The sequence below is a fragment of the Cherax quadricarinatus genome, chromosome 100 (assembly GCF_038502225.1).
Source record: "Cherax quadricarinatus isolate ZL_2023a chromosome 100, ASM3850222v1, whole genome shotgun sequence".
NCBI lineage: Eukaryota > Metazoa > Arthropoda > Malacostraca > Decapoda > Parastacidae > Cherax > Cherax quadricarinatus.
The window spans coordinates 1,136,127-1,163,898 of NC_091391.1; the positions used below are offsets into that span (position 1 = coordinate 1,136,127).

The 27,772-nt window shown below is 43.0% G+C and overlaps 1 protein-coding gene across 1 annotated transcript; it reads left to right on the forward strand.

Annotated features, from left to right (window-relative positions):
- Positions 1-4,165: 4,165 nt before the first annotated feature.
- ScsbetaG (Succinyl-coenzyme A synthetase beta subunit, GDP-forming) lies at positions 4,166-27,673 on the forward strand. The gene is made up of 10 exons (XM_053799815.2): positions 4,166-4,284; positions 5,607-5,736; positions 10,555-10,654; positions 13,100-13,252; positions 16,177-16,357; positions 16,844-16,989; positions 17,940-18,052; positions 20,942-21,076; positions 22,980-23,108; positions 27,355-27,673. Exons 1-10 carry the CDS (start codon positions 4,210-4,212, stop codon positions 27,462-27,464), a joined length of 1,272 nt encoding a protein of 423 aa, XP_053655790.1. The 5' UTR covers positions 4,166-4,209; the 3' UTR covers positions 27,465-27,673.
- The last annotated feature ends 99 nt before the right edge of the window (positions 27,674-27,772 follow it).

The window sequence follows — 27,772 nt, forward strand, 5'->3', positions numbered from 1 at the left end:
CCTGACACTTATTGTATGGTCTCTTAACGTGGTCAAGGGCACTATGTAGCCTTAAGGTTTTTGATCGGATTTTCAATCCGTGAGAACTATGTTACTTCCATTATCCCCAGGATGCGACCCACACCAGTCGACTAACACCCATGAACCCACTTTGTAGATGACCAGGACAATACAATAAGTGTCAGGGGCCCGAGACTGTTCAACTGCCTCCCAGCACACATAAGGGGGATTACCAACAGACCCCTGGCAGTCTTCAAGCTGGCACTGGACAAGCACCTAAAGTCGGTACCTGACCAGCCGGGCTGTGGCTCGTACGTTGGTTTGCGTGTAGCCAACAGTAACAGCCTGGTTGATCAGACCCTGATCCACCATGAGGCCTGGTCACAGACCGGGCCGCGGGGGCGTTGACCCCCGGAACTCTCTCCCCAGGCAAACTCCAGGTAAACCCTTGCCGGGAATCAAACCCGGACCCTCAACGCGTGAAACAAGGGCTTTGCCTACCAGGCTGCGGAGCTTATTATCAGATTGGTTTATGATAAGAGCACTTCCTGCCCTCCCAGTGTCAGGGTTAAGACATTTATCAGTATAGATAATGTTATATTTTTGTCCTTAGATCACGTGTTTCTTCCAGATCACTCAGAGGAAGACTAGATTTGTACCGCTGTGGAGAGCTCTCTAATACACCATTGTGGCTCTTATCAATAACAGCAAGAACGACCACAACAATAATAACACTGACAACCTAAATAACAACCACAACCTCAATAACAACCACCAAAACCACCATTAATAAAAGTAGTATTGACTGAGTCAACAACAACTGAAGCTGTGTCGGCTTTAGTGGAGTGTGTTCTTCTTGTGTTGGGTTGTAGGGCCACTGACAGCATACACCGTATCGAGCCAAGTGGAGTGTTGGTCTTGCTCGTCCCGAGGCTTCAGATAAGATAAGATAAGATTTCGTTCGGATTTTTAACCCCGGAGGGTTAGCCACCCAGGATAACTCAAGAAAGTCAGTGCGTCATCGAGGACTGTCTAACTTATTTCCATTGGGGTCCTCAATCTTGTCCCCCAGGATGCGACCCACACCAGTTTACCTGGAGTTTACCTGGAAAGAGTTCCGGGGGTCAACGCCCCCGCGGCCCGGTCTGTGACCAGGCCTCCTGGTGGATCAGAGCCTGATCAGGATGCGACCCACACCAGTCCACTAACACCCAGGATGCGACCCACACCAGTCCACTAACACCCAGGATGCGACCCACACCAGTCCACTAACACCCAGGATGCGACCCACACCAGTCCACTAACCTGGAGTTACCTGGAGTTTACCTGGAGAGAGTTCCGGGGGTCAACGCCCCCGCGGCCCGGTCTGTGACCAGGCCTCCTTAGGTCAGTGTCCCAGGATGCGACCCACACCAGTCGACTAACACCCAGGTACCCATTTTACTGATGGGGAACATAGACAACAGGTGGAAAGAAACACGTCCAATGTTTCTACTCTGGCTGGGAATCGAACCCAGGCCCTCCTGGAGTTTACCTGGAGAGAGTTCCGGGGGTCAACGCCCCCGCGGCCCGGTCTGAGACCAGGCCTCCTGGTGGATCAGAGCCTGATCAACCAGGCTGTTGCTGCTGGCTGCACGCAAACCAACATACGAGCCACAGCCCGGCTGATCCGGAACTGACTTTAGGTGCTTGTCCAGTGCCAGCTTGAAGACTGCCAGGGGTCTGTTGGTAATCCCCCTTATGTGTGCTGGGAGGCAGTTGAACAGTCTCGGGCCCCTGACACTTATTGTATGGTCTCTTAACGTGCTAGTGACACCCCTGCTTTTCATTGGGGGGATGGTGCATCGTCTGCCAAGTCTTTTGCTTTCGTAGTGGGTGATTTTCGTGTGCAAGTTCGGTACTAGTCCCTCTAGGATTTTCCAGGTGTATATAATCATGTATCTCTCCCTCCTGCGTTCCAGGGAATACAGGTTTAGGAACCTCAAGCGCTCCCAATAATTGAGGTGTTTTATCTCCGTTATGCGCGGCGTGAAAGTTCTCTGTACATTTTCTAGGTCGGCAATTTCACCTGCCTTGAAAGGTGCTGTTAGTGTGCAGCAATATTCCAGCCTAGATAGAACAAGTGACCTGAAGAGTGTCATCATGGGCTTGGCCTCCCTAGTTTTGAAGGTTCTCATTATCCATCCTGTCATTTTTCTAGCAGATGCGATTGATACAATGTTATGGTCCTTGAAGGTGAGATCCTCCGACATGATCACTCCCAGGTCTTTGACGTTGGTGTTTCGCTCTATTTTGTGGCCAGAATTTGTTTTGTACTCTGATGAAGATTTAATTTCCTCATGTTTACCATATCTGAGTAATTGAAATTTCTCATCGTTGAACTTCATATTGTTTTCTGCAGCCCACTGAAAGATTTGGTTGATGTCTGCCTGGAGCTTTGCAGTGTCTGCAATGGAAGACACTGTCATGCAGATTCGGGTGTCATCTGCAAAGGAAGACACGGTGCTGTGGCTGACATCCTTGTCTATGTCGGATATAAGGATGAGGAACAAGATGGGAGCGAGTACTGTGCCTTGTGGAACAGAGCTTTTCACCGTAGCTGCCTCGGACTTTACTCTGTTGACGACTACTCTCTGTGTTCTGTTAGTGAGGAAATTATAGATCCATCGACCGACTTTTCCTGTTATTCCTTTAGCACGCATTTTGTGCGCTATTACGCCATGGTCACACTTGTCGAAGGCTTTTGCAAAGTCTGTATATATTACATCTGCATTCTTTTTGTCTTCTAGTGCCCTCACCGTGTGAAGCGAGAGCGTTAACCACCAGGCCACCAGAGCCCAGGATGCCTCCCACACCAGTCCACTAACACCCAGGATGCCACCCACACCAGTCCACTAACACCCAGGATGCCTTCCACACCAGTCGACTAACACCCAGGTACCTATTTGCTGCTAGGTGAACAGGACAATAGGTGTAAGGAAACGTGTCGAAATGTTTCCACCTGCCCACACAAATACAGTTAAATACATTATCATACATACGGGCATATGTGTAGATTACTCACCAGAATAAACCCCCCAAAAAATGGTCAGAGAAAGTGACTTATTTCCATTTGGGTGCTGATTTTCACCCTCTTTCTCCTTTGTTATTTTGTTTCGCTAATAACTCGAGAACTTCTCGTCCGAATGGATTCAAACTTTGAAGGATTGTGCAGGAAACGTGAACCAGATTCTAGGAACAACTGGCGTGTCCAGGTGCCTAATTCTGACACCTTGCAGAATGGACGAATGTGACGAGTGGGGTTCCACAAGGATCAGTACTTGGACCAGGAAGGCAATGGAGGTCCGCCTGACCTATTATGTTTTCAGTTTGATACAACGTTCAGAGATGGATGGCATTTAGTTACATGGAACTTATTATTCCAGGTTCTCTTTTTGGGGGAAACCTGGTGTCCCGTGGTTCGGTTTCCAACTCTCTCGCCACGCACACACATTGAGTGGCCGTGGTTCAATACCCGGCACGGACGTTGATCCCTGGAATACCCTCCAGGTAGACGCCAGGTAGGTAGAAACGTTGGGCATGTTTCTTTAGACCTGCTGTCAGTGTTCATCTATCAGTAAACAGGTACCTGGGTGTTACTAGACTGGTGTATACCTGGAGTATACCTGGAATATACCTGGAGAGGGTTTCGGGGGTCAACGCCCCCGCGGCTCGATCTGTGACCAGGCTTGGGTGGCATCCTGGGGGACAAGTTACCCTGGGTAACTAACCCTGGGTTACCCTGGGTAACTAACCCTGGGTTACCCTGGGTAACTAACCCTGGGTAACTAACCCTGGGTTACCCTGGGTAACTAACCCTGGGTTACCCTGGGTAACTAACCCTGGGTTACCCTGGGTAACTAACCCTGGGTTACCATGGGTAACTAACTCTGGGTTACCCTGGGTAACTAACCCTGGGTTACCCTGGGTAACTAACCCTGGGTTACCCTGGGTAACTAACCCTGGGTTACCTTGGGCAACTAACCCTGGGTTACCCTGGGTAACTAACCCTGGGTTACCCTGGGTAACTAACCCTGGGTTACCCTGGGTAACTAACCCTGGGTTACCCTGGGTAACTAACCCTGGGTTACCCTGGGTTACCCTGGACACCAGGACAAAGGGGTAAATAAGACGGAGTTTTGGTGACCCTTAACAACCATAACAACAACAATGGCCGCTGCTCTGAGAGGAAGTATCTCCCGCGGCGCCTTATTTAGGACTTTACAGACGACTCTCCAGCCCAAAGTATTATTCTCGTTAATATTTAGGGAATATTTGAGTTGAATATTAATTAGGTTGTGTGTATATGTGTATTTGATGTGTGTGAGGTGAGTATTTGAGGGAGATAAGACCAGGGAGCCGGTGTCTTGACCTTTTAATGTGGGTGGCCGCTGAAGGGAGGTTCCTTGATGCTGGTCAGGGGCTCTTGATCTAGGAAATTAGATCGGTGCTTCAGTTCCCTGAATTAAATCTGAGTACTTTCCATCCTCCCCCAGGCGCTATATAATCCTACGGGTTTAGCGCTTCCCCTTAATGTGGGCGTGTCTTGCCGGTGACCCCTGTGGGTTTAGCGCTTGTGAAGAAGCCTACACATTAGGCTTTTTCATAACAGAGGCGAAAAAATATATTGAGACAAAGAAGGTTACAATAAGATAAATTTTATTCCATTATTGAAAAAAAATTTTTTGATTTTATTCCTTCTGGTATAATAATATTTTTGAAAATATAAAAAAAATACACAAAATGATGCCTTATATTAGATTTTAATAAATACAGAATCAAATGTATAATTTTCACTCGTAATGTCGTTATTCTTAATGTTTTTTTGCAATGTATTTGTAACGTTTGTTTATTAGTAGTTTTTTGGGTTTATAATTGAGAACTGTTATAAACCTTGGTAATAAATACCGACAAGTTGATTTAGAAAGACACGTATTTATTAGAAAACGTTTCGGTCCTGGGGCCTTGATCACTTTTGATCAAGTGATCAGAAGTGATCAAGGTCACAGGACCGAAACGTTTTCTAATAAATATGTCGTAGTGGTTTCTTACGTGTCTTTCTAAACCACAGTTGAGAACTAAAGGGATTATTTTTAACGTTATTCACATTAACCCTTAAACTGTCCAAACATAGATGTACATTCTCGTGCATAGCACTCCGAACATAGATCTATGTTCATGTGCGTAGCACTCCGAACATAGATCTACATTCACATACGTAGCACTCCGAACATAGATCTACGTTCACGTGCATAGCACTCCGAACATAGATCTACGTTCACGTACTTAGCACTCCAAACATAGTTCTACGTTCACGTGCGTAGCACTCCGAACATAAATCTACGTTCACGTGCGTAGCACTCCGAACATAGATCTACATTCACGTGCGTAGCACTCCGAACATAGATCTACGTTTGGACAGTTGAAGGGTTAAAGGACACTCAGACAACCCTCTCTTATTAGTTTGTCACATCGAGAATTTTCTGCATCAAATATTTCATTTTTAACTAAAATAAATATTATATTTTGAATCATTTCTTACTTCCATTTTATCTTTCTTCTCGCAGGTTCCTGTACGATGCCTCAACTTGTTGGAATACCAGAGCAAGGTCCTATTAGACAATCACGGCGTTACTGTGCAGAAATTCCGTATCCTTGACTCGCATAAAAATGCTACGGAGGCGTCTAAGACACTTAGTAAGTTGTCAATAAATGATATTAATCTCACGGCCAAATTCAGACCACGACTTACTAAATCGTAATAAAAATATTGCAGACAAACCACGGAATGGGGGGGATTTGAACCCATGTCCTGGAGTTTAATGACTCATTTGCCATGGGGTTCAAACCCTTCCAGTTCCATGGTTTAGATTCAGACCATGGTAATGTATTTAATAGTAGTAGTGTCTTGTAATTATTTCTTATTTACATATGTAAATATTTTTATCACAGCATTCCTGAGTAACTGGGATGTGTTGCATACATTAGACTGTGGGTGGCAGACACTAACAACTTGATTGATCAGGCCAGCAACCAAGAGGCCTGGTCTATGACCAGGCCATGGAGGTGGTGACCTCCAGAAGTGACTCCACAAAGGCAGGGTGACACAAAAAAAAGTACATTCGCATCACTTACTCAATCACTGTCTTGCCAGAAGTGTGTCAGCGTCACAGATCGGATAACCGTCTGGACAGTGACATCCTCGCCCCTCCTTCAAAGTGCAGGCACTGCACTTGCCTCCTCCATGACTCAAGTCCAGCTAACTGGCAATTTGCTGCAGTTTCTGCTTAGTATATATGTATTTTTACCATAAGCTATATTACCTTAAGCCTCGAGAGGTATACATCTGAAAATTGTCTTTTTTTTTTTTATTAACTTATTAACACACTGGCCGATTCCCACCAAGGCAGGGTGGCCCGAAAAAGAAAAACTTTCACCATCATTCACTCCATCACTGTCTTGCCAGAAGGGTGCTTTACACTACAGTTTTTAAACTGCAACATTAACACCCCTCCTTCAGAGTGCAGGCACTGTACTTCCCATCTCCAGGACTCAAGTCCGGCCTGCCGGTTTCCCTGAACCCCTTCATAAATGTTACTTTGCTCACACTCCAACAGCACGTCAAGTATTAAAAACCATTTGTCTCCATTCACTCCTATCAAACACGCTCATGCATGCCTGCTGGAAGTCCAAGCCCCTCGCACACAAAACCTTTACCCCCTCCCTCCAACCTTTCCTAGGCCGACCCCTAACCCGCCTTCCTTCCACTACAGACTGATACACTCTTGAAGTCATTCTGTTTCGCTCCATTCTCTCTACATGTCCGAACCACCTCAACAACCCTTCCTCAGCCCTCTGGACAACAGTTTTGGTAATCCCGCACCTCCTCCTAACTTCCAAACTACGAATTCTCTGCATTATATTCACACCACACATTGCCCTCAGACATGACATCTCCACTGCCTCCAGCCTTCTCCTCGCTGCAACATTCATCACCCATGCTTCACACCCATATAAGAGCATTGGTAAAACTATACTCTCATACATTCCCCTCTTTGCCTCCAAGGACAAAGTTCTTTGTCTCCACAGACTCCTAAGTGCACCACTCACCCTTTTCCCCTCATCAATTCTATGATTCACCTCATCTTTCATAGATCCATCCGCTGACACGTCCACTCCCAAATATCTGAATACATTCACCTCCTCCATACCCTCTCCCTCCAATCTGATATCCAATCTTTCATCACCTAATCTTTTTGTTATCCTCATAACCTTACTCTTTCCTGTATTCACTTTTAATGTTCTTCTTTTGCATACCCTACCAAATTCATCCACCAATCTCTGCAACTTCTCTTCAGAATCTCCCAAGAGCACAGTGTCATCAGCAAAGAGCAGCTGTGACAACTCCCACTTTATGTGTGATTCTTTATCTTTTAACTCCACCCCTCTTGCCAAGACCCTCGCATTTACTTCTCTTACATCCCCATCTATAAATATATTAAACAACCACGGTGACATCACACATCCTTGTCTAAGGCCTACTTTTACTGGGAAATAATTTCCCTCTTTCCTACATACTCTAACTTGAGCCTCACTATCCTCGTAAAAACTCTTCACTGCTTTCAGTAACCTACCTCCTACACCATACACCTGCAACATCTGCCACATTGCCCCCCTATCCACCCTGTCATATGTCTTTTCCAAATCCATAAATGCCACAAAGACCTCTTTAGCCTTATCTAAATACTGTTCACTTATATGTTTCACTGTAAACACCTGGTCCACACACCCCCTACCTTTCCTAAAGCCTCCTTGTTCATCTGCTATCCTGTTCTCCGTCTTACTCTTAATTCTTTCAATAATAACTCTACCATACACTTTACCAGGTATACTCAACAGACTTATCCCCCTATAATTTTTGCACTCTCTTTTGTCCCCTTTGCCTTTATACAAAGGAACTATGCATGCTCTCTGCCAATCCCTAGGTACCTTACCCTCTTCCATACATTTATTAAATAATTGCACCAACCACTCCAAAACTATATCCCCACCTGCTTTTAACATTTCTATCTTTATCCCATCAATCCCGGCTGCCTTACCCCCTTTCATTTTACCTACTGCCTCACGAACTTCCCCCACACTCACAACTGGCTCTTCCTCACTCCTACAAGATGTTATTCCTCCTTGCCCTATACACAAAATCACAGCTTCCCTATCTTCATCAACATTTAACAATTCCTCAAAATATTCCCTCCATCTTCCCAATACCTCTAACTCTCCATTTAATAACTCTCCTCTCCTATTTTTAACTGACAAATCCATTTGTTCTCTAGGCTTCCTTAACTTGTTAATCTCACTCCATAACTTTTTCTTATTTTCAACAAAATTTGTTGATAACATCTCATCCACTCTCTAATTTGCTCTCTTTTTACATTGCTTCACCACTCTCTTAACCTCTGTCTTCCTCTCCATATACTCTTCCCTCCTTGCATCACTTCTACTTTGTAAAAACTTCTCATATGCTATCTTTTTCTCCCTTACTACTCTCTTTACATCATCATTCCACCAATCGCTCCTCTTCCCTCCTGCACCCACTTTCCTGTAACCACAAACTTCTGCTGAACACTCTAACACTACATTTTTAAACCTACCCCATACCTCTTCGACCCCATTGCCTATGCTCTCATTAGCCCATCTATCCTCCAACAGCTGTTTATATCTTACCCTAACTGCCTCCTCTTTTAGTTTATAAACCTTCACCTCTCTCTTCCCTGATGCTTCTATTCTCCTTGTATCCCATCCATTATATTTGGGTCAGCTATACCTGGTGAGGACAAATATTAAAATATAATCCTTGTAGTCGGAATTTATTGTTGACATTGAGGTGCTTATAAAATAGCCATTATTAAAGTGAATGTAAATAATAATAACCTTATTTCAGCATGATACAATGTTTGTACAGGGATGGGTGACATTTATTTATTTATTTATTTATTTATTTAGTAATTTGAACATACAGAGGTACAAAAAAATACAGGTAAGAGCAGCATGCCAAAGCCACTTGTATGCATAGCATTACGGGCTGGCTTAAAATTAACTTAAGATTAACTAAGCATTAACATTATTGTAAACAGATAACAATAAAGCACAAATGAGTATTACAAAGACAGGTCATATGGTTGCATTCATTGCTGTACATTCAGTCGTATGGAGTATTCTGTTAGGTAGTGTATTTAAAAAATCACAAAGTTAGATTGGGTCTTAGGTTTAATGTAATATATGCAGAAAGTCCCTAGTTGTGCAGAGTATTTCAGAGTAACGCTCCTCCCGTAGCTTGATCACTAGCCACTCAGCTCACACACTAAGGTCCATAGTTCTAATCTCCTCTGGTACGGCTGGAAAACATTAGGGATGTGTTTCCATAAGACACCTGCTGTCACTGTTCACCCATCAGTGTAAAATAGGTACCTGGGTGCTGGTGGACTGGTGTGGGTCGCATCCTGGGACAAAACTGATCTGATTTGTGGGAAATGCTTAGCATAACAAGCGGCTTTCTGTAAAGCGTGCAAAGGTGACCTTAAAACAGTATCAAAGATGGTTGACACAAAAGTACAGTGGACCCTGCTTAACGATCACCTCCCAATGTGACCAATTATGTAAGTGTATTTATGTAAGTGCGTTTGTACGTGTATGTTTGGGGGTCTGAAATGGACTAATCTACTTCACAATATTCCTTATGGGAACAAATTCGGTCAGTACTGGCACCTGAACATACTTCTGGAATGAAAAAATATCGTTAACCGGAGGTCCACTGTACTTCTGGAATGAAAAAATATCGTTAACCGGAGGTCCACTGTACTTCTGGAATGAAAAAATATCGTTAACCGGGGGTCCGCTGTACTACCATTATAGTATGCTCCTTGCTTACCGACAAATTCATTTACCAACGTGGTCTTAGGAACAAACCACAGTGCGGGCGGGAATTGAACTCGGCAATTGAGTTGTAAAACTGGCCCAGTGGCTAACGCACTTGCCTGGAGTTTTATGACTGTCTTCCTGTGAGTTCAATCCCCCTCTGTACCGTGGTTTAGTTACACAAATTATCATACATAGTAACATGTGTAAATTACCTAGGATAACTCAAAAGGGTTAAAGTAACTTATTTTCATTGGGGTCCTGCACATGTAATTATCCATTTCTAAGAGTTGAGCAAATAATTTGCTAGAAAAACATTTTGCTTTTACAGTGAAACCTCAAATATCGAACTTTCTTCGGTCCAGAAGGCTGTTCGAGTGCCTTTACCGAATGAATTTATTCCCATCAGGAATAATGTAAATTGGATTAGTCCATTTCAGACCCTCAAAAATACACTTATAAAAGCACTTACAAAAATACACTTACATAATTGGTTGTGTTGGGAGCAGTTCGATTTTTGAGGTTCCACTGTAGTGGCAAAAACTGGAGTGAAGCATTTGTGTCAATATTAACGCCCGTATCCTGTTTGCTTGCTTCCAGATGCGGCCGAGTACGTAGTGAAGGCCCAGATCTTAGCAGGTGGCCGCGGTAAGGGTCATTTTGATAATGGCTTTCAAGGAGGTGTTCATCTTACTAAAGAGTGAGTATTTATCTTGTTATTATACATATAATTGTAACTACACCTGTGAAAATTATACAAGTCAATTGTTATACTTATTAGGATTATTATTAGTTAATGATAATAAGAAGAAAGGATGGAGAGACGGGGTAAAGGAGGTTTTGTGTGCAAGGGGCTTGGACATACAGCAGGCTTGTGTGAGTGTGTTAGGAGTGAGTGGAGATAAAGGGGTTTTTGGGACTTGACATGCTGTTGGAGTGTGAGCAGGGTAATATTTTGTGAAGGGACTCGGGAAACTCAGTTAGCTGTACTTGTGTCCTGGAGTTGGGAAGTGCAGTGATTGCACTCTGGAGGAGTAAGGAGAGTACAGCATGGGTGTGGACTGCTAAGGGAGAGTACAGAATAGGTGTGGGACTGCTCTGGTAGAATACAGGATGGGTGTGGGACTGCTCTGGGAGAGTACAGGATGGGTGTGGGACTGCTCTGGGAGAGTACAAGATGGGTGTGGGACTGCCCTGGGAGAGTAGAGGATGTGTGTGTGACTCCTCTGGGAGAGTACAAGATGGGTGTGAGAGTGCTCTGAGAGAGTACAGGATGGGTGTGGGACTGCTCTGGGAGAGTACAGGATGGGTGTGGGACTGCTCTAGGAGAGTACAGGGTGGGTGTGGGACTGCTCTGGGAGAGTACAAGATGGGTGTGGGACTGCCCTGGGAGAGTAGAGGATGTGTGTGTGACTCCTCTGGGAGAGTACAAGATGGGTGTGAGAGTGCTCTGAGAGAGTACATGATGGGTGTGGGACTGCTCTGGGAGAGTACAGGATGGGTGTGGGACTGCTCTGGGAGAGTACAGGATGGGTGTGGGACTGCTCTGGGAGAGTACAGGATGGGTGTGGGACTGCTCTGGGAGAGTACAGGATGGGTGTGGGACTGCTCTGGGAGAGTACAGGATGGGCATGGGACTGCTCTGGGAGAGTACAGGATGGGCGTGGGACTGCTCTGGGAGACTACAGGATGGGTGTGGGACTGCTCTGGGAGAGTACAGGATGGGTGTGGGACTGCTCTGGGAGAGTACAGGATGGGCGTGGGACTGCTCTGGGAGACTACAGGATGGGTGTGGGACTGCTCTGGGAGAGTACAGGATGGGTGTGGGACTGCTCTGGGAGAGTACAGGATGGGTGTGGGACTGCTCTGGGAGAGTACATGATGGGTGTGGGACTGCTCTGGGAGAGTACATGATGGGTGTGGGACTGCTCTGGGAGAGTACAGGATGGGTGTGGGACTGCTCTGGGAGAGTACAGGATGGGTGTGGGACTGCTCTGGGAGAGTACAGGATGGGTGTGGGACTGCTCTGGGAGAGTACAGGATGGGTGTGGGACTGCTCTGGGAGAGTACAGGATGGGTGTGGGACTGCTCTGGGAGACTACAGGATGGGCGTGGGACTGCTCTGGGAGACTACAGGATGGGCGTGGGACTGCTCTGGGAGAGTACAGGATGGGTGTGGGACTGCTCTGGGAGAGTACAGGATGGGCATGGGACTGCTCTGGGAGAGTACAGGATGGGTGTGGGACTGCTCTGGGAGAGTACAGGATGGGTGTGGGACTGCTCTGGGAGAGTACAGGATGGGTGTGGGACTGCTCTGGGAGAGTACAGGATGGGTGTGGGACTGCTCTGGGAGACTACAGGATGGGTGTGGGACTGCTCTGGGAGAGTACAGGATGGGTGTGGGACTGCTCTGGGAGAGTACAGGATGGGTGTGGGACTGCTCTGGGAGAGTACAGGATGGGTGTGGGACTGCTCTGGGAGACTACAGGATGGGTGTGGGACTGCTCTGGGAGAGTACAGGATGGGTGTGGGACTGCTCTGGGAGAGTACAGGATGGGTGTGGGACTGCTCTGGGAGACTACAGGATGGGTGTGGGACTGCTCTGGGAGACTACAGGATGGGTGTGGGACTGCTCTGGGAGACTACAGGATGGGTGTGGGACTGCTCTGGGAGACTACAGGATGGGTGTGGGACTGCTCTGGGAGACTACAGGATGGGTGTGGGACTGCTCTGGGAGACTACAGGATGAGTGTGGGACTGCTCTGGGAGACTACAGGATGGGTGTGGGACTGCTCTGGGAGAGTACAGGATGGGTGTGGGACTGCTCTGGGAGAGTACAGGATGGGTGTGGGACTGCTCTGGGAGACTACAGGATGGGTGTGGGACTGCTCTGGGAGACTACAGGATGGGTGTGGGACTGCTCTGGGAGACTACAGGATGGGTGTGGGACTGCTCTGGGAGACTACAGGATGAGTGTGGGAATGCAGTTTTGAACTGTAGTATTGCCATCCCTCTGGCAAGACAGTGATGGAGTGAGTGATGTGGGAAAGTGTTTTTTTCCTTTATTTATTTTGAGGTCACCCTCCATTGGTGGGAGATGACCTGTGTGTTAAAAGAATGACCTTACGTATTATATTATCCTCAGCTGTAACGAGGTTGCCTACTTGGTGGAGAAGATGGTGGGACACAAGCTGATCACTAAACAAACACCTAAGGATGGCATTCTTGTCAGCAAGGTTATGGTCGCTGAATCTGTTGACATTCTTCGTGAAACCTACTTCTGCATTCTTATGGACAGGCAAGTCGTTTTCACCAAGTTTTTCTGATGATTCACATTTCAGTAACGAGTTACCGTGAATAAGTAAGTCTAAGGAAAGAGAAGGAAAAATGCTGGAGTTCAAGAGTTTAGGATTTATACAAGCAGACAGATAAACTATAACAAAAGGGATTCTAAATGTTCTTCCTACAAAATGTCCATCTTAAATGGTGTATCGGGTAACCGTAATTTTTTTTAGCTGTAGCTTTGTAAAATACGTTAAGCACGGTAGCTGCAGAATGTGTTGTCTTCGGATAGCAAAAAAAATATTCCTTGTGCTTCTCTGTATCATGTTCAAATTAATAAATAAATAATGTATTTTATTGCAATTTGAGTGAAAATTTTTAGACAAATTGGAATATTTAGCCATAATATGAGGACACCATATTATTATTTTTTTTTTATTATTATTATCACACTGGCCGATTCCCACCAAGGCAGAGTGGCCCGAAAAAGAAAAACTTTCACCATGGAGTGAATGATGGTAAAAGTTTTTCTTTTTCGGGTCACCCTGCCTTGGTGGGAATCGGGCAGTGTGATAATAAAAAAAAAATAGTATGGTGTCCTCACTTGAAAACCACTAATAAAATCAGTGATACTTTAAGAAATACAGCAAAATAAATACTAAAATTAAACAATATTATTTATAAGGAATAGTTATGAGGATGTCCCCTTTGGGAGATAAAAATAAATATACCTGGAGTTTACCTGGAGAGAGTTCTGGGGGTCAACGCCCCCATGGCCTGGTCTGTGACCAGGCCTCATGGTGGATCAGGTCCTGATTAACCAGGCTGTTACTGCTGGCTGCACGCAAACCAACGTATGAGCCACAGCCCGGCTGGTCAGGTACCAACTTTAGGTGCTTGTCCAGTGCCAGCTTGAAGACACCCAGGGATCTATTGGTAATCCCTCTTATGTATGCTGGGAGGCAGTTAAACAGTCTTGGACCCCTGACACTTATTGTGTTGTCTCTTAACGTGCTAGTGACACCCCTGCTTTTCATTGGGGGGATGGTGCATCGTCTGCCGAGTCTTTTGCTTTCATAGAGAGTGATTTTCGTGCGCAAGTTCGGTACTAGTCCCTCTAGGATTTTCCAGGTGTATATAATCATGTATCTCTCCCTCCTGCATTCCAGGGAGTACAGGTTCAGGAACTTCAAGCGCTCCCAGTAATTCAGGTGTTTTATCTCATACATACCAATTTATATAATAGGAAGACCATATGACTGCTATTTTTAAATTACAAAAAAATGATGTAGAAGCTGTACTGTAAAGTACAATATATTTTGTATTTTTAAGCATTATGGCAAAGGAGGTGTCTATGTACCACAATCAATAGTTTAAAAAAATCATACCACCGGCGGGATTGAACCTGCGGTCAGAGAGTCTCAAAATTCCAGACCGTCGCGTTAGTTTTGAGACTCTCTGACCACGGGTTCAATCCCGCCGGTGGTATGGTTTGTTTGCAATCGTGTCATTACGATTTCGTGAGTCAATAGTTTAAAAACTGTAGTGTAAAACACCCTTCTGGCAAGACAGTGATGGAGTGAATGATGGTGAAAGTTTTTCTTTTTCGGGCCACCCTGCCTTGGTAGGAATCGGCCGATGTGTTAATAAATAATAATATAAATGCAATTTAAAAAGTTATGGGTTAGCAGTACAGTTTGTACTTGAGTCCTGGAAGTGGGAAGTACAGTACCTGCTTTCTGAAGGAAGGATGGGGATATTACACTTCAGAGGGTCATCCGAACTGTGATATCTGCGTGCTTCTGGCAAGACACTGATTGAATGAATGACAGCCTGGTTGATCAGACGCTGATCCACCTCAAAGCCTGGTCATGGACCGGGCTGCAGCCCCAGGAACACCCTCCAGGTATGCTCTCACATCGGCCATCTCTCAGTGAGAGATGGCCGATATGTTAAAAAATATGGATTGGGACATCCTAATCGTAGCTCTGTTGAAGAGGGGGGATGCAGTTATTACATAACAATTTTGTGTAAACAGATTTGACACTATTAAACCACGAATTGGGTGACGTTTGAACCCAAGTGACTGTACGTATAAAATTATCATACAGTGGACCCCCGCTTAATGATCGCCTCCCAATGCGATCAGTTATGTAAGTGTATTTATGTAAGTGCATTTGTACGTGTATGTTTGGGGGTCTGAAATGGACTAATCTACTTCACAATATTCCTTATGGGAACAAATTCGGTCAGTACTGGCACCTGAACATACTTCTGGAATGAAAAAATATCGTTAACTGGGGGTCCACTGTATTGTTATTGCCTTATTAATCTTAAGTTAGTCTTAAGTGTGCCCAAAATGCTCTGCATATATAGGGGGTTTCTGCATATACACCCAGATGTCATTCTCCTTTGTACAAAATGACTCACGAAATCGTAATGACACGATTGCAAACAAACCATACCCCGGCCGGGATTGAACCCGCGGTCAGAGAGTCTCAAAACTTCCTTTGTACAAACATTGCATCATGCTGAAATAAAGTACAGTGGTACTCTGAGTTTTGAACTGCTCCCAACTCAAAGAATTATGTAAGTGTATTTGTGTAAGTGCATTTGTAAGTGTATTTTTGGGGGTCTAAAATGGACTAATCTAATTTACATTATTCCATATGGGAACAAATTCGTTTGGTAGTGGCACTCGAACAGCATTCTGGAATGAAAGAAATTCGAAACCCAGGGTACCATTGTGTTACTATTACTATGACAAGTAAAGCTTCAGACTTATTGTGGCTGAGTGGCTGGTGTTAGTATTCACTCACTATGAGTTCAAGTTCCACTCGCTCTGTGGTTTGTTTGCAATCCAGTTTTTATGATTCATAAGTCACGTCAACACTTGTTTTTTCGAAATGTACTCATAATATTTTTTCTTTCCAATTGAAGGGAACACAATGGTCCTGTAATGATTGCCAGCCCAGACGGAGGTATGGATATTGAGGAAGTAGCAGAGAAGACCCCCGAGCGTTTACTGACGCAGCCCATTGATATACATGAAGGAATCACAGATGACATGGCCCTTAAGGTGGCAGACTTTCTTAAATTTGAAGGACCACTGAGAGAAAAAGTGAGTTACCCAAGATGGAAGAATCTCAGAGCCATTTCTTCAACTTAAATAATTAAAATTAAATGAACAATGTAACTGTTGACTTGAAATATAAATAAACTGTTAAGGAAAAGTATTAAATATATTTAAAAATGTTGTACCAGTAATTAATATTTATATCTTCATTTATAGGGGCTAGTAATCCCTTCTCTTATATAAATTGCTAAATGTGGAAAAAAAAAGAAAAACTTTTTCAGGTCACCTGCCTCAGTGGGAGACTGCCAATGTGTTAATGATACTTAAGGCATCCATATCTTATTCTCGACCTGAAATTCACTTACAAGAGGAGCTTTACAAAGTTTTGATCTGTCCAGGATGGATGTAACTTCCATTATAAAGTTCCTCTCCAAAGTGGTATTTTGGGGATTTGTTGCAGCCATGGTATTGAGAATTTGTATTCTTTGTACCTTATCCTACCATTATAAACAAATTTGTTTTTGTTTTCAGTGTGCTAAAGAGGTGAAAGGCATCTGGAAGATGTTCCTTGGTGTGGATGCCACTCAGATTGAGATTAATCCACTGATTGAGACTCCACAAGGTCAGGTTGTGGCAGTTGATGCAAAGATTCAGTTTGATGATAATGCCGAGTTCAGGTGAGCCATTTAACAGTACTGTGGACCCCCGCTTTACGATCAGCTCCCAATGCGACCAATTATGTAAGTGTATTTATGTAAGTGCGTTTGTTCGTGTATGTTTGGGGGTCTGAAATGGACTAATCTAATTCACAATATTCCTTATGGGAACAAATTCGGTCAGTACTGGCACCTGAACATACTTCTGGAATGAAATAACATCGTAAACCGGGGGTCCACTGTATAGGGAAGTTAATCCTCTTGTGTTTTTTATTGTATTTTGGACAGTTATTGATGGCATGATAACACTTTTGACTCATGACTAAAAGTATGGAAAATACCATTGCAATGTAAAGCAGCAATAGTACTTAGTATTTTAATGCATTTATACTTGTTTTGAGCATCAAGGCACCTTCCTTCAGGGAGGTACCTTGATGTTGGTGAAGGGATCTTTGATTCAAGGAATCGGAGCTTCTTTTCCCTTCCCGTGGCAGTCAGATTAAGTGATGTACGACCCCTAAGACTGCAACACTTCCCCCATTGATAAATTAGACACATGTGCAACATTTGGGTATCTTGAATGAGGAAACATCAACTCAAGGCTGAGGGACGGATTACCTCAAACTCCTCCTGTTCTTCACCATTCTCCTTTGTATGGACTGATGAAGCCACTGTGTGACGAAACATTTCCTCAATAAAGATACCCAAGAGTTGCACATGTGTCTAATTTATCAACTTGTCAGTTCCCTGAACCATTCATCTACATTTCCCCCATTTATGTGCTGTAATTCTGTGCAAATATGTGTAAGCACATAAGTGCTCAGACATTCTTTTATTTTTCTGGTAACCCTTATTGTTATTAATCAGTTTTTTTCTTGATTCACTCTACTCATCACCTTTTCAATTTGATAGAGAGAGTTGCACTTCCATATTTTTTTTCATTAAAATTTTAATACAGTACTGTGTTACAGACAGAAGGACATATTTGCATTGGAGGACTCGAGCGAGAGTGATCCCAGAGAAGTGGATGCTGCCAGCCACGACCTCACTTATATTGGCATGGATGGCAACATTGGATGTTTAGGTGCATAACATTCAACATTATTTTCGTCTTTTAATGTTTTCTTATTAAGATCAATTATTTGTTTGATTTGAATTAGTCTTAATTTATTGAGTTTAATACCATACACACAGTTATTTTAATAGGTATGTTTTTATTTAATATGTAAATTAAGTATATACTATTATTTTTTAATAATGTAAACGATTGTTTTTTGTTAAACACAATGGTCGTCTCCCGCCGAGGTACGGAAACCCGAAAAAGAAGAAACTTAAGTTTTTCTTCGATTTACAATTAGTAATTTACATAGGAGAAGGGGTTACTAGCCCCTTGCTCCCGTGTGTATTTTAACACTCGTCAAAATTCTTTTAGAATGCAACTCTACGAGATGTAGTTATTTTCTTATTATTACTAAAGTTTGCTCTTGGTTGACCCCTCAAGGGAGGTTCCTTGAAGCTGGTGAGGGGCTCTTGATCTAGGGAATTGGATCTGTGCTCTGGTTCCCTGAATTGAGTCTGAATGCCTTCCATCCCCCCCCCCATGCGCTGCATAATCCTCCGGGTTTAGCGCTCCCCCATAATAATAATGCTCTTGGTTGATCTTCTTTCATTTGTGTTCTCTTACATGAGGCATTACTTAATTCAAACAATATAAAAAATGCATAAACCATTGAGGTCGGAGGTATGAAGCTTAAGTTACCGTACTTTGCTATGGAGCTCCGAGCCTAACTAACAGATGCAGAAGACAGTATCTACACATTCCCACAAACAGATGAAATAAGGAATTGATCTGTTTGGTAACCCAGATTTTGGCCATAGTACCGCTTATTCTTTTCTGCTGCACACTGCCTCAGATTCCCCCTGAGGTGCTCCTCAGTAAGGAAACAAGTGTAAGCAAGGAACAACTCTTTATGTATGTAATAATTAGCTTGTAGCAGTCTTCAGAAAGTCTTAAAAGGTTTTATTGGAATGTCTGAGAAAGACTGAGTAAGAAACTCTGAACGTTAGGTAAGATTTGTCAGGACACAGGACAAGTGTTTCCTGGCATTGGTCTTAGTCATATGATGACCCACAGCTGGAGCTTTTGGTTATCTGACTGAGGCCTTCCACTGGCTTACCCTTCCACCACTTTAAAAATTATGCTTATAATTATAACTATTTTTGATCTGAAGGAAGAGTTTCCAATGGAAACTCATTATAAGAGAGAGCAACTTAATTATTTGTTGTGTGTTATCCACATTTTTTCAGTCTCCTGCTTAAGAATTACATCTAGGGTATGTAGAGGGATGGAGGTTACTTCCCAGTGACAGTAGGACTTACGGATATGTTATGTCACCATGGTTCTTTAATATACAATATTTATAGTTTGGAGGGATATGTTACGTATCTTTACATATGCTTCTAAACTGTTGAATCTGAGCACCTCTGCAAAAACATTGATTATGGTTGAGTGAAGTGAAAGTGTTGAATGATGATGAAAGTATTTTCTTTTTGGGGATTTTCTTTCGTTTTGGGTCACCCTGCCTCGGTGGGAGACAGCTGACTTGTTGAAAAAAAAAAAAATTATAGATAGTATTGTAAAGAACTGAATACTAAGACATTGAGAAGAGGTTTTAGATGAAAATTGATTTGATACAAAGTGGGAGTTGTCACAGTTGATCTTGCTTCATGATACACTTCTTTTGGGAGATTCTGAAGACAAGTTGCTAAGGTTGATGGACAAATTTGGGAAGGTATGTTAATGTAGGACATTCATTGTGAACATAAAACAGAGCAAGGTCTGAAGAGTGATTGATTATCAGATTGAAGGGAGGTAATATGGAAGAGGTGAATGCATTAAGGTATTTGGGAGCAGACATGTCAACAAATGGATCTGCGAAAGATGAGGTGAGCCATAGAATAGACGAGAGGGAAAAGGGAGGTGATGTGTAAAGGAATTGTTGGAAAAAAGAGTATTTATGGAGGGAAAATAGGGAATATATAAGTGTATAGTGTACCAACACTTTTATGTGGGTATGAATACAAAAGGCAGGGAAGATATCTTTGAGAGGAATGTATGGTAATCATCTATATGTGCTCACATGTGGTTGAAGGAATCGAGTTGCAGCTCATGGCTCTACCTCTCAACTTGCTGCTTGCCAGATTCGCAATTTCCTAGCTTAATGGACCCTATCGTATGGAGACTGCCTCCACCACTTCTTCGTTGAAATCATTGTCCTTCCTGACCACCATGAGGCTGAAGAAACACTTCCTGAATTCCATGTGACTCATGTGTCTTTAACCCTCAGCTGTGCCCCAGACCAGAGTACCCATTTTCCACCTCAAACAGCCTATCCCTGTCTGCCCTGGTCCTTTTGTCCTCCAGGAACAGATAGGAGTGAGTGGAGACAAGTGATTTTTAATGGATATGCTGTTAGAGTGTGAGCAAGGTAACATTTATGAAGAAATTCAGGGAAATCAGTTAGCTGAGCTTGAGTCTTGGAGGTGGAAAGGGCAGTGCTTACACTCTTGACAAACGGGTGCAGATGTTGCAGTTGGAAGGAAGGATAATCGGAATTGTAACATCAGCATACTCTGGGAAGACAGCAGTCAAATGAATGATGTTGAATGTGTTAGCTTTTTTTTGGGGGGGAGGGGGGGGGAGGGGTCACCTTGATGGAAGATCGCCATTTAGGTAAAAAAAAAAAAAATGAAGAGGGAATATTTACTGTTTGGAGGAACATCTAAACTATCATATCTGTGCACCTCTGTTAAGACAGTGATAGTGTGAATGATGGTAAAAAATTTTTTTTTTGGTCACCTTGCCTTAGTGGGAGACAACCAGCTTGTTAAAAAAAATATATATATAAGAAGAATGGCAAACTAGTAAATGCATTACAGAAATCACTAATCATACATTCATCTTTTACAACAGTTAATGGAGCAGGTTTGGCAATGGCTACAATGGATATAATTAAATTACACGGAGGTTCACCTGCAAACTTCCTGGACCTGGGAGGTGGTGTACAGGAGCACCAGGTGGAACATGCCGTCAGGATCCTCACCTCGGGTAACATTTCTGGAGTTTTACTTTTATAATACGTCTTCGACTTAGGAACGTGTTGGGGACCTGTATTGTGTATAATAGTGCCAGACAGATGCATAGTGTTGCTGGTATTGTAGTTGTGTTTGTAATACTGTAGTGGTGATGGTAATAGTATTGGTGTTGCATCATCATTGCCATTGGAATGTGAATCAATGCAATGATGCACATTTTCACAGTTCAAAGCTTCTAATCTTAGATGATCTTTCCAAAGCTACACAATGTTGACATAAACAGTTTCAATATGGAATTCAAAACCAGCAGAATCATTGGAACAAGAAAGTAAAAAAAATTCTAAACTGCTGTCATGTTGCTTGCAGTTGCTTCAAGCAATGACTCAATTGCATTTTGGATATTGTAATACACGTATTTCCAAAATTTGTTTAAACTCATGTCATTTTCTCTCATTGTTACTTTCATGGCTTACATAAAAGTACATTCCAAAAAAAAGTCTTAAATGTAGTAATGACACCCTGATCCATTGGCTGCAATAATGACGTCATGTTTGGTGGCAGGAAAATTACATTGACATTTTCATTCAGGTCAGAAAGAGAAGTAGGATGACCTTTTAAAATCCATCACTATCTTTGCAATAATATTCAACTGCAGGAAAAAATTATTTGCAAACCAATCTTAAGACAAATGTCTGGTTACCCGGGCTTTCTTATTTGACTGCCGTATAACAGGAGGAAAGGGTTGTTGAGGTGGTTCGGACATGTAGAGAGAATGGAGCGAAGCAGAGTGACTTCAAGAGTGTATCAGTCTGTAGTGGAAGGAAGGCGGGGTAGGGGTCGGCCTAGGAAAGGTTGGAGGGAGGGGGTAAAGGAGGTTTTGTGTGTGAGGGGCTTGGACTTCCAGCAGGCATGCATGAGCGTGTTTGATAGGAGTGAATGGAGACAAATGGTTTTTAATACTTGACGTGCTGTTGGAGTGTGAGCAAAGTAACATTTATGAAGGGATTCAGGGAAACCGGCAGGCCGGACTTGAGTCCTGGAGATGGGAAGTACAGTGCCTGCACTCTGAAGGAGGGGTGTTAATGTTGCAGTTTAAAAACTGTAGTGTAAAGCACCCTTCTGGCAAGACAGTGATGGAGTGAATGATGGTGAAAGTTTTTCTTTTTCGGGCCACCCTGCCTTGGTGGGAATCGGCCAGTGTGATAATAAAAATAAAAAATAACAGGAGGAGCATTTTTTGAATAGGGTTTAAGAGCTCTTGGATTTTCCGTTTTGTACACCAACATAGGCTTTAATTTCAAGTCACCAGATGCATTCCCACCTAATAAGAGCATTAATGGTCTTTGGAGACTATATCCTGGTTATGATGACTCTTTTTCTGCCATAACAACCCCAACTCACTGCCATAGTCTGGAGTGATAGTGATGTTAGCATTGTACTAGTCTGGTACATAGCACTAGTGCAATACATGGCACTAGACTGGTACATAGCAGCAGAAAAAACCAAACCATACCACGGGCAGGGATAGAACCCATGATCAGAGAGTCTCAAAACTCCAGACCGTCACATTAGCCACTGGACCAGCTAGCCACAATAAGATTCGTCCAACTAGAGACTCTGATCGCAGGTTCTATCCCCACCCGTGGTATGGTTTGTTTGCAATCGTGTCATTATGATTTCATGAGACATAGCAGCAGTCCAATATTGCTGCATGTTGCAGTTAAATAAAACTTATATTCTTTTTGGGGACTTTCTTTCTTTTTAGGTCACCCTGCTTCGGTAGGAGACGGCCGACTTGTTGAAAAAAAATTATTAAATTTATAAACCATATTATATCAGAACCCATACTGCTCAAAACAGTACTATGCACGGTATTACTGTATACACAATATCAACATATAATTTTTTATTTTCAGATGATTCTGTTAAAGCACTTTTTGTGAACATATTCGGTGGTATTGTCAACACAGCCACTATTGCTAGCGGTCTTGTCAAAGTCTTAAAGGACAGAGACATCAAGATCCCATTGGTGGTCAGACTGGAAGGTAGGAATCAGTCAGTATAGTACTCATGTTTATATAAGCAAAAGAAATCTTGTATTAATGTTGGTAGAATTACCGACAATATGTAAAGTAAAAGGACACAAGTGTAACTAATGTGACATTTTATTGTGGCAACGTTTTGCTCTCTGCAAGATGATTGTTCTACCATATTGTATTACTACTACAACTTATATTACTACTACCACTAGTAATACACCTCACTCTAAGCCTATATATACCCTCTGTGTCCTTATATTGTTTGTAACGGCTTGATAAAGTTCCTGGAGAGCAAAACGTTGCCACAATAAAATGTCACATTAGTTGCACTTGCGTCCTTCTACATTACATAAGAAATCCCGTAATCATTTTTTTCAAAAGCAGAGATATTTTCACTGAATGTTTTCCTCCTGTGCGAGATGTGACACGTTGCAGTTTTCAAAATGTAGTATGAGCACACCTCTGGTAAGACAGTGGTGGAGTGAGTGACGAAACTTTTTTCTTTCTTGGGCCACTCCGCCTTGGTGGGAAATGGCTGGTGTGTTAAAAGAATACAGAATATAAACCATACCACGGGTGGGGATAGAACCTAGCTGGATGAATCTTATTGTGGCTAGCTGGTCCAGTGGCTGGTAGGTAAGACACATAGGCAACAGTTAGGCAACTTTATTCCGAAACGTTTCGCCTACACAGTAGGCTTCTTCAGTCGAATACAGAAAGTAGGCAGGAACAGTAGAGAAGACGATGTAATCAGACTTTAAGGGTGATGGACTGATTACATCGTCTTCTCTACTGTTCCTGCCTACTTTCTGTATTCGACTGAAGAAGCCTACTGTGTAGGCGAAACGTTTCGGAATAAAGTTGCCTAACTGTTGCCTATGTGTCTTACCTACCAACCTGTCGGTAGTATACCATTTTGATGTTCATCTTGTCAGACACTGCAACACATGGCATCTTGATACAGAAAACACCTTGGACAAACATTGTTATCTGAGAGGGACCTGACATTTCAGCTACATTCTCACTACTACTACTACTCAACACCTCTCCTTCCGACAGTATTTAAGTCTCCGCACTGTCGCTTGATCTTCAGTTTTCCTGACTATGGAACTGAACTTCTCCAGGCCGAGGGACTGACAACCTCAAATTCTACGACTTTAAGGGTGATGGACTGATTACATCGTCTTCTCTACTGTTCCTGCCTACTTTCTGTATTCGACTGAAGAAGCCTACTGTGTAGGCGAAACGTTTCGGAATAAAGTTGCCTAACTGTTGCCTATGTGTCTTACCTACCAACCTGTCGGTATTGTATACCATTTTGATGTTCATCTTGTCAGACACTGCAACACATGGCATCTTGATACAGAAAACACCTTGGACAAACTTTTCAAGTGAGAATTGTTGGATCTGAGAGGGACCTGACATTTCAGTGGCTACATTCTCACTACTACTACTACTCAACACCTCTCCTTCCGACAGTATTTAAGTCTCCGCACTGTCGCTTGATCTTCAGTTAGTTCCTGACTATGGAACTGAACTTCTCCAGGCCGAGGGACTGACAACCTCAAATTCTACGACTTTAAGGGTGATGGACTGATTACATCGTCTTCTCTACTGTTCCTGCCTACTTTCTGTATTCGACTGAAGAAGCCTACTGTGTAGGCGAAACGTTTCGGAATAAAGTTGCCTAACTGTTGCCTATGTGTCTTACCTACCAACCTGTCGGTATTGTATACCATTTTGATGTTCATCTTGTCAGACACTGCAACACATGGCATCTTGATACAGAAAACACCTTGGACAAACTTTTCAAGTGAGAATTGTTGGATCTGAGAGGGACCTGACATTTCAGTGGCTACATTCTCACTACTACTACTACTCAACACCTCTCCTTCCGACAGTATTTAAGTCTCCGCACTGTCGCTTGATCTTCAGTTAGTTCCTGACTATGGAACTGAACTTCTCCAGGCCGAGGGACTGACAACCTCAAATTCTACGACTTTAAGGGTGATGGACTGATTACATCGTCTTCTCTACTGTTCCTGCCTACTTTCTGTATTCGACTGAAGAAGCCTACTGTGTAGGCGAAACGTTTCGGAATAAAGTTGCCTAACTGTTGCCTATGTGTCTTACCTACAAGTGAGAATTGTTGGATCTGAGAGGGACCTGACATTTCAGTGGCTACATTCTCACTACTACTACTACTCAACACCTCTCCTTCCGACAGTATTTAAGTCTCCGCACTGTCGCTTGATTTCAGTTAGTTCCTGACTATGGAACTGAACTTCTCCAGGCCGAGGGACTGACAACCTCAAATTCTACGACACTGCATTACACACTGTTCCTGCCTACTTTCTTGAAGAAGACTGTGTAGGCGAAACGTTTCGGAAAAAGTTGCCTAACCTATGTGTCTTACCTACCAACCTGTTGGTATTGTATACCATTTTGATGTTCATCTTGTCAGACACTGCAACACATGGCATCTTGATACAGAAAACACCTTGGACAAACTTTTCAAGTGAGAATTGTTGGATCTGAGAGGGACCTGACATTTCAGTGGCTACATTCTCACTACTACTACTACTCAACACCTCTCCTTCCGACAGTATTTAAGTCTCCGCACTGTCGCTTGATCTTCAGTTAGTTCCTGACTATGGAACTGAACTTCTCCAGGCCGAGGGACTGACAACCTCAAATTCTACGACTTTAAGGGTGATGGACTGATTACATCGTCTTCTCTACTGTTCCTGCCTACTTTCTGTATTCGACTGAAGAAGCCTACTGTGTAGGCGAAACGTTTCGGAATAAAGTTGCCTAACTGTTGCCTATGTGTCTTACCTACCAACCTGTCGGTATTGTATACCATTTTGATGTTCATCTTGTCAGACACTGCAACACATGGCATCTTGATACAGAAAACACCTTGGACAAACTTTTCAAGTGAGAATTGTTGGATCTGAGAGGGACCTGACATTTCAGTGGCTACATTCTCACTACTACTACTACTCAACACCTCTCCTTCCGACAGTATTTAAGTCTCCGCACTGTCGCTTGATCTTCAGTTAGTTCCTGACTATGGAACTGAACTTCTCCAGGCCGAGGGACTGACAACCTCAAATTCTACGACTTTAAGGGTGATGGACTGATTACATCGTCTTCTCTACTGTTCCTGCCTACTTTCTGTATTCGACTGAAGAAGCCTACTGTGTAGGCGAAACATTTCGGAATAAAGTTGCCTAACTGTTGCCTATGTGTCTTACCTACCAACCTGTCGGTATTGTATACCATTTTGATGTTCATCTTGTCAGACACTGCAACACATGGCATCTTGATACAGAAAACACCTTGGACAAACTTTTCAAGTGAGAATTGTTGGATCTGAGAGGGACCTGACATTTCAGTGGCTACATTCTCACTACTACTACTACTCAACACCTCTCCTTCCGACAGTATTTAAGTCTCCGCACTGTCGCTTGATCTTCAGTTAGTTCCTGACTATGGAACTGAACTTCTCCACGAGGGACTACCTCAAATTCTACGACTTTAAGGGTGATGGACTGATTACATCTGCCTACTTTCTGTATTCGACTGAAGAAGCCTACTGTGTAGGCGAAACGTTTCGGAATAAAGTTGCCTAACTGTTGCCTATGTGTCTTACCTACCAACCTGTCGGTATTGTATACCATTTTGCTGGTCCAGTGGCTAATGCGACGGTCTGGAGTTTTGAGACTCTCTGATTGCGGGTTCTGTCCCCGCCCGTGGTATGCTTTGTTTGCAATCGTGTCATTACGACTTTAACCCTTAAACGGTCCAAAGAGATTGACGTTCAAATCCGTAATGCTACAAAAGAAGATCTACTCTTTTTTACATATTTTCAGATGTTGAAAAAACGTATATATACGTTTGGACCGTTTAACGGTTAATACAGAATATGTTGAAATACTCATCTGTAGCATTACAGTATGTGAATATTCTATATTAAGCCATCTTGCCATATTCAAATTTTGAAACCTCTCAAGGGAGATTCCTTGATGCTGGTGAGGGGCTCTTGATCTAGGGAATTGGATCTGTGCTCCAGTTCCCTGAATTGAGCCTTGAATGCCTTCCATCCCCCCCCTCCCACATGCGCTGTATAATCTTATGGGTTTAGCGCTCCCCCAGTATTGTATATGGCATATAAAGAAATAACCTACACTTGGATATACAATACTTAAATATGAAAAATGATTTAAAAATTAATTCTTCTTTTCAGGAACAAACGTAGAAGAAGCTAAACGCATTTTAATCGAGTCTGGCTGTCCGATCCAGTCTGCGAGTGACTTGGATGAAGGGGCTAAGAAGGCTGTGGCTGCTATCAGTTAATTTATTTATTTTTATAGAATATTGTTTGACAATAAAAACATATCTGTGAATCTTTATAAGTATTGAATTTTATTTATATTAAAGGAATAGATGCAAAGGTGCAAAGCCTCACTGGCTTCTTAAATCCGAAGACTCGTCTTTTAATCAAAGCAGAAATTCAGCAATGTGTATTTTGAAAATAATTACTACATTTAATCCTTAAACTGTCCAAACGTAGATCTACGTTCACTCGCGCAGCGCTCCGAACATAGATTTACGTTTTATTTTACACGCTTTTAAATGCAAAAAAAACGTAGATCTACGTTCTG